The 10,462-nt window shown below is 39.4% G+C and overlaps 3 protein-coding genes across 3 annotated transcripts; 2 read left to right on the top strand and 1 right to left on the bottom strand.

The window, feature by feature from the left end:
- Positions 1-2,247: 2,247 nt before the first annotated feature.
- On the bottom strand, positions 2,248-3,890 carry LOC107481067 (UDP-glucose flavonoid 3-O-glucosyltransferase 7). Its single transcript, XM_016101278.3, has one exon. The coding sequence runs from the start codon at positions 3,866-3,868 to the stop codon at positions 2,399-2,401; it is 1,470 nt and encodes a 489-aa protein (XP_015956764.1). The 5' UTR covers positions 3,869-3,890; the 3' UTR covers positions 2,248-2,398.
- Positions 3,891-4,605: 715 nt separating this feature from the next.
- Positions 4,606-6,898, top strand: LOC107480949 (uncharacterized). Its single transcript, XM_052258482.1, has 4 exons — positions 4,606-5,194; positions 5,483-5,966; positions 6,102-6,475; positions 6,561-6,898. The coding sequence occupies exons 1-4, from the start codon at positions 4,606-4,608 to the stop codon at positions 6,896-6,898; spliced, it is 1,785 nt and encodes a 594-aa protein (XP_052114442.1).
- A 63-nt stretch (positions 6,899-6,961) lies between these two features.
- LOC107480950 (uncharacterized) lies at positions 6,962-7,381 on the top strand. Its single transcript, XM_016101145.1, has one exon. It carries the CDS (start codon positions 6,962-6,964, stop codon positions 7,379-7,381), a length of 420 nt encoding a protein of 139 aa, XP_015956631.1.
- Positions 7,382-10,462: the final 3,081 nt, after the last annotated feature.

Below are 10,462 nucleotides of genomic sequence, written 5' to 3'. Positions count from 1 at the left end.
TTCAATAATAGGCATTCTTCATGTATTTTTTGAAAAAAAAAATTGATCAATTCTATATATTACAAATAAAACTGCTGTTTAATTTTTAGAGAAAAATACAAACAGAATTTTTTGTCTCCTTTATTATTGAAAAATACTTTTAAATTCTTGACCTTCACAAAATTTGGACGGATCAGTTCTTCTGTCCAAGACCCAACAAAAAAATATGACGTGGCTTCCGTAATGTTTGTCATCCGTACACGTCGCCTGTCAAACATCCCTCTCACGCGTATGCATTGATCACGCGTACATGTCGTCATGAATTTAACAAATTCTCATTTCTTCATGAATTCTCCACTTTGTATGTTTTTTTTTTCATTTCTTTCAAGTCATTCTTACCTTCAAAATTTTAAATCACTCAAATAAATATATCAAGGCATCGAATGGAAGAAAATAGCAAGCCTTAAAAAGCAAGATTAGTAGAGATTTGAGAGAATCGACCCTCAAACACTAAAGATATTAGAGTGCAAACACTTCCGGTGAGGGGTTCGATGCTCAATCCCTTGTTCTTTATTTTCACGAGCTTTCTTCTTGCAAGTATATTTATGCTTCATTTTGAGATTTGAATGAGTGAAATTCATTAATCATCATACTATCTTAGTCGGGAGCCACTCAGATAAAGACGTCTAAAACATATTTTTTTAAAGATGTTTTCTATTAATTAAAATTTAACACATATAATCGATTAAGTCGTGTTATTTTTGTCAAAATTAGGTTAGACAAATTAATTTAACCGAAAAATTAGTGAATCAAATCTTGAATTGGTCTAAATTAATATTATTTTTTTATGAAAAATGACTACAATATCCTTATTATAGAAAATAACTAAAATACTTCTATTAATTTTGAAAACTCTAAATCCTAACCCTATAATGGAAGAGAAGTAAAAGACTAGAATTTAGGATTCTCAAATTTAAGATTTGATTCACTATTTTTTCGAGCAAATTAATTTGTCTAACCTAATTTTGACAAAAATAACATAGTTTAGTCGATTATATGTGTTAAATTTTAATTACTAAAAAACATATTTAAAAAAAGACGTTGTAGACGTCTTTATCTGAGTGGCTCCCATCTTAGCCCTACTTGTTTATATATATTCTTGGAGATTGATTCATTTTAACCAAGTAGGTAGACACATTTTGCATATTAGTTGATGAACAACAAGAGTTTAACCCTACTTGTTCATATATGTTCTTGGAGATTGTTCATATATTTTCTCCCATTTGATGTCTTGATATGTTTGTTTGAGTGATTTAAAATTTTGAAGGTAAGAATGACTTGAAAGAAATGGAAAAAAAAAACATGCAAAAGTGAAAATTCATGAAAAAATAAAGAATTTAAAATTATGGCGATGCGTACGCGTGACAAGCATTATAGGAGTCACGTTAGACTTTTTCGTTGGGTCTGACGGAAGTATTTAAACGGAAAGATTGATCCGTCCAAGTTTTGTGAATATCAGAAATTTAAAAATATTTTTTAATGATCAAAAACAAAAATATTTGTGGGATAAAAGCTCAGTAACCTATTTATTTTTTTTTTCTAATTTTTATTTGTTAGGGCAGATTTGAGAATTTCACTCAAATATCACCACCCGAATTTACTTTATTATTGTTTGGAGTAAATTATCTGAAAAGTTTAAAGGTGGGTCTAAAAATAGAATATAACCATAAGAACTAAAAACATTTATTTTTTAAAATATTAGAATAAAGCAATAATTTTAGTAAAACAGTTAATTAATATTTAAAAATAAATACAACATCAATAATAGTTGAATAATAATAGTTGAATACTTGATTCAATTGACAAAAAAAGACAAGAAAAAAAATAAAGTCTAAAATTTATGAATTATATTTTAAATGATATAATTTTTTTATTCTCACTTAAAAATGTTGAGTTAGAATCTTATTTTTCACTTAAAAGATAAAAATCTAAGTACATTTTATTCTCCACTTAAAAAAATAAAAATTTAGATACAGTTAACTTTAATAAAATTAATAATTAAAAAAGATTAAATAATTTAAGTGATTTAAATATGGAAAAGTATAAGGTACCAACATATTACCTGCCAACTTCTGCTAACTTTTATTTATAATTGTGTTTCATGGAAGTGTGTTCGTGGATGTGTCTAATAATTAATATATTTTAAATACATATATAAAGAGACACATCCAGAAAATATATCTATAAAGACACTTCTATTAAACACAGTTATAAAAAAAATATTTTTATTAGACACATCTACGAACACACTTTCATAAAACATAATTATAAATAAAAGTTGGCAGAAGTTGGGAGATATGCTGTTGGTAACGTAACGGAACCGTTTAAATAAAATTTCATCTATTGCACCGCTTGAAGTTTAGAAAGTGGTTGTAGCAAAAGTGGAGACCACCACCTGCTCGAGTTGATGAATCATTTCCGAGAGACTCTGCTGAGAGGACCCACCTTCTTCAACCGCTCTGCAAGCCTTCTCTTGCATCTCCTTTGCCTTCTTCTTCATCCTCTCCGCCTCTTCTCCACCGTCCATCACCTTCCTCACCGCCTTCTCTATCATGTCTGCACTCACCACTCTCTTCTTCTCATTGAACGGCGATAAGCTCCACTCAGCTCCACCCACCTCCACCCCGAACCCATGCACCTCAGTCATCAGTTTCTCGTTGAAGAAGTGGTCCCCACATCCCGGCATCGTTACGGTCACCACCCCCGCACTCGCCGCTTCTATCACAGAGCTGGACCCGCTGTGCGTCAAAAAGCATCCGATAGCAGCATGCTTCAAGATCAACGACTGCGGCGCCCACCCTGTTATGAGCAACCCTCTCTCCTCCTTCTTCATCCTCTCTTCAAACCCATCCGGTAACCACTTCTCTTTGTTGCTCTTGTTCCTACGCACCACCCAAACAAACTGATGCCCCGAAGCCTCGAGGCCCGCCGCTATCTGGAAAAGCTGCTTGTCCGCGAGACGAATCAAGCTGCCAAAGCAAGCGTAAACCACGGAACCCTCCTTCTTGGAAGAAAGCCATCTCAAGCACTCGTTTTCACCTTCACCAGCGTCGCTACTTGGCTGCTGAAGTGGTAATGTTTTCTGCACCATGAGGAAAGTGGGGCCAAGATGCCACACTTTCCCACCAGTGATTTTCTCGTAGTATTGGGCGTAATCGCCGTCGAGCTCCTTGAAGCTCATCACGATCACTCCGAGGCTGTCCCTTTCGGCGTCAACCATGGACTCCATCAGTCGACGGTGGCTTGGTGAAGGCTTCACGGAGAGGGTGATGGGTTGAGGGAGGCCAGGGATGGTGTAAGGAGCAGTGTCATCGAAATCAACGAGGATTTCGGGGTGCGATCTAATGGCTTCCATTATGGCAACGAAGAAGATGAGGTGAGGGCTGAAGATCAGTCTGGGGATACCGAGGCGGTTGGCCACGGCTCTGCTCCACGTGTACGTCGTGTCTGGGATGAACACGTCCGGTGGCGATTGCTGCATGAAGGACTCCACTTGCGGCCCGATGAGGTGCGCCGCCGTGTAGATCTTGCTGGCCGTGGTGCTATCGGTGGCGGCTGAGATGTTTTCGACGCCGACAGGGAGGCCTACTTGGTCGGATGGGAAGGGGAGGGTGTGGATGTTGACGTTGTCCGCCTCCGCCAAGAGGTGGGTGTTGGAAGGGGTGGTGAGGATGGTCACGTGATGGCCACGTGAGGCAAGGAGTTGTGCCACGTGAACGATGGGAATTTGATGACCCGGTGCCAGAAAGGGAAGGATGTATATCTTCATTGGATTGATTTTTCCCTTTGCTTTCTTCTGTATGTAATTCAAGTTTGCTACCATCATCATTTATAAAGGTAATGAAATATAAGGTGATTCTACCATGTCCATGTGTAATTAATTAATTAATGTTGCAATGCAACAACTATTAATGTCTTAAATAATCTCCGATGAGATCTCCATTTATATTTTCTTTAATTATTAGTGGTATTAGGTAATTGGGAATCAAAGTAAAACTATTAAATTATCAGTGGCTTCACTCGCAAGCTAAGGGAGTTAAATATTGGAGTAATGCATGTGTCGCTAAAACATAAGGTGGCATATTCCGGCAGATTTTTTTAGATATGATATTGGGGTGTGAGTTATGCTGGAATATGATGATTATGGGTGATTTACACTGTTATGACGGCGTTGCTTTCTTAGAATTTTGGGGGAAAAAATCGGAGGCATCGATTTGAAGTAGGCGAAATCGGTACCACCGATTTGTGTGAGTGAGAGGTGAAATCGGTGCCACCGATTTGAGGTAGGGGGAGGCTAATGAGTATTAAATCGGTGCCACCGATTTGTGGGTGTTGGAATTTTATTTTAATCCGGGGTGCACCAATCGGACCCACCGATTTGGGTGTGTAGTGGTCGGTCCGTCCGATTTGCCCTTAGTCAACACAAAAAGCGGATGGTGGTATTACAGAAGCCCCATTTCTTCCTCGTCCGCTAATGTTCATCCTCTTCTCCTCTCTTCTCTTCTCTGATTCTTCTCTTTCATTTTTGTAAAAGAAATTCCTGTGAGGCTGAGAATAGATAGTGTTATGGATGATAGAGTTGTATTGAAGATTTATTATTACGGACAGATCTTATTACAAACATATGAGGGAGTTCAATTTGTGTGTGAAAATCCATTAGATGTTGTTATTCCGTTCACATTGTCATTTGAGGAGTTGAAAGATGTGATTTGTGAGAAGATAGGCACTCAAAGATGTAGGAGGATATCGTGTATTTTGTACAGGTATCTTTTACCTGTGTTTGGTGGGTTTGTTCAATTTCAGACCAAGTATGTGATGGACGAAGCGAGTATGCAGGAAATGTTTTCAATGTACATGAAAAATCGCCACCGAATGTCGTGCATCGAGTTATATATTGAGTTTGAGCAATCTGAAGCGGACCGTAACATTGAATTGGAAGATTATAATAGTGAAAGCGAAGATGAATTTGAAAGTAACTATGAGATCGTCGGTCCAGGTGAGGACGAAGAAGCAGCTGGCGGCGCCATGAACGCAGATGTGGCGGAAGTTGCAAATGCACTAGCAAACCCGCATCCGTTTCAAGAGCCTTCTTTCATGCAGTCGTTGGATTTGGGGGCTATGCACGCACCGGAGTTTCCGCAATATATGAATCCAGGTGCGTAAACCTAGGTAGCTACGTGAATCTCTGAAGTAGCAGATCGATAAGTCAGATGAGTAATGTATGTGATATGTGACCAGGCATTTATGACCATAGCGTTTGATTTTTTTATTAATTAATAGTTCTTTGTTGTGAATGATATTTAATTATTGTTTACGTAGATGGAATAGCGAAAAATAAGACTATAACGATCTTACCTAGTAAAGTATGTTTATTAATTGAGTTGTAATGAAAGACTTCTTACTGAGTACATAATGAAGCATTTATTACTTTTGATGTATGTAGCCCCTCCTGTTGTGGCGGATGGTGAGTTCACAGTGGGGATGGAATTCAGTTCAAGGGAGGCAGTAATCAAGGCAATGAAAGATTATACCATCCGGAGAGGTGTGGACTATCGGGTATATGAGTCGGAACCGACGACATTCTATGCCAAATGCATAGAATATGGGAATGGTTGTGACTGGTTGATCAGGGTAACCAAAATGCAGAAGAAGTACTGTTGGGAGATAAGGAGGTACAATGGAAGTCATACTTGTACCAGGTCTACTATTTCTCAAGACCAGTCGAAGCTGGATTCCAAGACAGTTGCAGAAGCAATAAAGCCGTTGGTAGAGGTTGACCCGTCTATAAAGGTGAAATCAGTAATTGCTGATATTCAGTCAAAGTTTAACTACACCATCAGTTATTGCAAGGCTTGGTTAGCAAAGCAGCAGGCGGTCGAATCAATTTTCGGAAGTTGGGAAGCATCGTATGAAGCTTTGCCGATATGGTTTGAGGCCATGTGCCACAAAGAGCCATCAGCAGTGGTTCACTTTGAAACAATGCCAGCTTAGCAGGGGGATGATTTGGTTCCTGATATACGTGTTCTACATAGAATCTTCTGGAGTTATTACCCCTGTATAAGGGCCTTCAGACACTGCAAGCCAGTGGTGCAGGTGGACGGGACTCATTTGTATGGAGAATACAAGGGTTGTTTATTGGTTGCAGTCTCACAAGATGGTAATAACAACATCGTGCCTATTGCATTTGCCATAGTGGAGGGAGAGACTTCTGATGCATGGCACTTTTTTCTGAGCAACCTGCGTCAACATGTGGTGACCCGTGATGGTGTCGGACTAATCTCCGATCGACACGATTCGATTAGGTCAGCTATTGAACGAAGTAATGGGGCGTGGTCTCCTCCAAGAGCTTTCCATATGTTTTGCATCAGGCATATTGAGTCCAACTTCTTGAGGAAGTTCAAAGCACATTACCTGCAGAAGCTTATCGTCAACATTGGTAAGTTTGTATAGAATGAACTTTGAATTATTGTAAGTACGATCAAATATAATGGTGTTCATAGTTGACTGAATGTTTTTCATAGGATACTCGAGGACGACCAGGGAGTACCAGATGCGCTATGAACGATTAAAGGAACGGGGTGAGGCTTACACCAATTGGCTTGATCGGATCCCTTGTGAGCAGTATGCTTTGGCATTTGATGGTGGTTACCGATGGGGTCATATGACCACCAATCTTGTGGAATGTATCAACTCCGTCTTAAAGGGTGCACGCAATCTCCCAGTCACTACACTTATTAAGGCGACATTTTACATACTGAATGAGTTGTTTACTAGGAAAAGAGCTGAGGCTGAAGCCCGAATCAGTGCTGGACTTGTATTCTCTAAGATGGTGACAACCAAGCTGAATGCAAATCAATGAGCATCAGGTAACATACAGGTTAGCTGTTTTGATAGAGAAAATGAAGTCTTCGAAGTACGCGAGATGCCTAGTGGGGTTGAGTATGCAGTTGACCTGCGCCACTATCAGTGTGACTGTGGTGAATTCCAGGTTGACCGAATTCCGTGTAGGCACGTGTTTGCGTGTTATGCAAATCAGAGGTTGGATTGGAAAGTGTACGTTAATGACGTTTACAAGATGGACCAAATTCGAAGAGTATACAGGGCTAGGTTTCGACCGCTGGAAAATCCGGCAACGTGGCCTGCTTATCATGGACCTAGATTCGTTGGAAACCCGTTCCTCAGACGGGTAGCCAAGGGCCGGCCGAAGATGACCCGCTTCTTGAATGACATGGACACTCGTATGTTGCGTCGCCTGAGGCGATGCAAGCAATGCGGTGCCGAGGGCCATAGTCGCAGTAGATGTCATCAAAGTGGTGGACCAAGTGCAGGTCCAGCCGAATAGTAGTATTTACCTTTTTTTACATTTCGTTTGGATTTACATTTATGTACGACATTGACATTTGAATTGACCAACCAGTGCTTATATTCATTTCAAACCTGATTAACATACACGATAGAGAATGGGCATAACAACGTAAGTAACATATTCGATAGGCAAAAAGTAATAACAATCTACGTAACATACTCAATAAGTAAATACTCAATAAGTAAATACTAATAACCAAATTAACATAGTCAACAATAACAACCTAGTTAACATACTCAATAAGTAAATACTAATAACCAAATTAACATAGTCAACAATAACAACCTAGTTAACATACTCAATAAGTAAATAGTACACATTATTTCTTAAATAGTAGTAAGAACCTAATTAACATTCTCAATAATTAACTAGTTACAACTTCATTTCCTCGGTGCCGACTTCATATCTTTGTATAACTTTTTGCACTTCTTTGCAATCCTGTTAAAGGCGGATGGTGTATACCGATTTGCACTCCGACGTGGAGGATCAGCTCTAAGGTTGTAACCTTTACCTTTTTCACTTGTGGCCGTACCTATGAAAACACAACAAATACAAATACAAGTTCATTGTGGAATACAAATACAAATATAAATACAAGTTCACCATGAATACAAATATAAATACAAATACAAATATAAATACAAATCATTACTAACATTATGTTTTACCTGCACTAGGTGCTGTATCCTCGTCAGCAGGATCGTCATCCTCATCATCACCCTCATCCTCAGACTCATCTGCGTCATCACCCTCATCCTCAGACTCATCCTCATCATCACCCTCATCCTCAGACTCATCCTCAACCTCATCCTGATGAACTGCTCTATTACTCTCATGAATCAGAGTCATCAGAATACGTCTAGGATTTTCACTTTGTATGATCCCTCCCGCCGCTTCATTACTTCTGCTCGAGTCAACAGACATTCTGGCACCAGAATTATCAGATGAAGTGCGACCCCGACATCCCAAATCCAATGACCTCCTAGCTGGAGTAATACCACCCAAATGTGCTTGATGGTCGGTGGGAATGTCAATATAATTACCTGAATGTGACTGGTGCGACCCCGATGCCATGAAACCAAGCAGCTGACTGAATGAAGGTTGCTCTCCATACTCAAAATGTGGACCACCCCAAAACTGTTGGTGTGACGGGACTGACGCTGAGTAATAATCAGACGGATGCGTGTAAGGAACATATGGTGAAAAATACTCAACCCCCTGATGTGGCGGTTCCAGTGGCGGTGGTGGTGGAGGTACGGCCACCGGTTCCGGTTCCGGTTCTGGTGCCAGTGGTGGTGGTGGTGGTGGAGGACCTTCTGGATTCTCTTCAAAAACAAGGTTCGACAATTGCAAGTGGTCACCATATGCCTCTCGGTACCAATGCATGTAAATTTCTAACGGATAATGTAAATGCTTCAAGTCTTCAGATAGAATGTGACTATATCGATTGGTCCACTGCATCACCCAACGCGAGTGGGTATTGGCCCAATCTTGATTCTTAGGCCCAGTTAGAACTTCGCCATGTGATGCACCTAGATCCTGCACTTCACTAGGAACACCCTGTGTCAATCTAAATTGCCTCCTGACTTTATCAGTTGCATGCCACTCGATGCATTCAAAAGATATAAGTGGCACTGTGGCACTCCACACCACCGAATTATGATGGATGGCTAAGGAAATTACGTCTGGGTCGATGTATCCAATGCATAAGCCTGCCAAACAAACTGGACAAATCTCCCAGTCAGATGATTACACAACAATTACTTCACTTAAGAAGTTACATAAGCTAGTGGTATTTTACACAATACCTGTCCTTCTTCTAGATCATCCAACAACCTCTTGTAGTGGGCAAGCATTTTATATCGGTAGGCATAGTTTTGACGGTCCCAGTTATGCCACCTGCAGACGGACAATCCATTTGTTAACTTATCTTACCATAAACAGAATACAATTTCTATCAATTCTTTCAGTTCATACTTTAATCAAAATTACCTGTTTGTAATTGGAAACACTCGGGGATTGTCAGGAATCGGCGTTAGAAATGGTAGCCGGATCCAAGCCCAACTGACCAACAGTGTCACTGGACCGTCCATCTCCTTGCAGTCGACACGAGTTGCCCTACACAATGATCTATACAAGTGTGCCAGGCATGCCGAACCCCAACTAAACTGTATGATCCCACCGAAGTTGCGGAGCAACGGTAAAAATTTCCAGTGCACCCCTGCACCCGACTTATCTGCAAACAGAATTTTTCCAAATAACAACATTATGTGACACTTTACATACATCTGCATGTGCACATCATCATTCAACACTATACGATCTCTCACACCTCTAAACCACGTTAATTTTATAAAGCTCCCTCTACAGTCATTTTTGCTGGGTGCAATTCCAAATTGGTGCAAGCACTCGGCTTCCAATGCCTCAAAGCTACTCATGGTCGGACCTGTAACCGGAAGACCATTTGTTGGCAGACCGAGAATTACCGCCACATCCTCCAAGGTCACGGCACACTCACCAACCGGAAAATGAAAAGTATGAGTCTCGAGCCGCCATCTCTCAATCAGAGCATTAATCATTGCTGACTGGCCTTTAATAACTCCAATTTGGGATACATAATAAAATCCAGTCTCGCGTAACTGTGCCTCAACAATTTGGTTATATGGATCCGGCGGGTGTAAATGATCGCACATCAACATCCTTGAAACCTACAATACCACATTTTCCAGTATAAGAACAAGTATAATATAACTATATTATTCAAAAACACAATTATGCTTAACATGTCCATTAAAACTAATTCCCAGCATAATTGCAATTCAAACATATTAATTAAATCTGTTGTACAAAAACTCTTCAATCATATGCATTACCTTATAACAGAAATTAATTAACCTTACACAGTAAATCAGTCTCTATTATTATTTTTATTATTATTATAGTTATTATTATTATTATTCATATAAAAAAACAGCATACTAATCTTTTATTATTATAGTATTATTATTATTATTATTATTATTATTAATTATTATTATTATTATTGTTATTATTATT

The sequence above is a fragment of the Arachis duranensis genome, chromosome 3, assembly GCF_000817695.3.
Source record: "Arachis duranensis cultivar V14167 chromosome 3, aradu.V14167.gnm2.J7QH, whole genome shotgun sequence".
NCBI lineage: Eukaryota > Viridiplantae > Streptophyta > Magnoliopsida > Fabales > Fabaceae > Arachis > Arachis duranensis.
The sequence above is the reverse complement of the archived record's forward strand: the minus strand, read 5'-3'. Positions and strand labels throughout refer to the sequence as shown.

Bases quoted from the DNA above. Each gene is read 5' to 3' on its own strand.
- LOC107481067 (XM_016101278.3), bottom strand. From the start codon at position 3,868: ATGATGATGGTAGCAAACTTGAATTACATACAGAAGAAAGCAAAGGGA.
- LOC107480949 (XM_052258482.1), top strand. From the start codon at position 4,606: ATGGATGATAGAGTTGTATTGAAGATTTATTATTACGGACAGATCTTA. The intron at 5,195-5,482 runs GTGCGTAAACCT...TGATGTATGTAG, and splicing joins TCCGCAATATATGAATCCAG to CCCCTCCTGTTGTGGCGGAT. The intron at 6,476-6,560 runs GTAAGTTTGTAT...TGTTTTTCATAG, and splicing joins GAAGCTTATCGTCAACATTG to GATACTCGAGGACGACCAGG.
- LOC107480950 (XM_016101145.1), top strand. From the start codon at position 6,962: ATGCCTAGTGGGGTTGAGTATGCAGTTGACCTGCGCCACTATCAGTGT.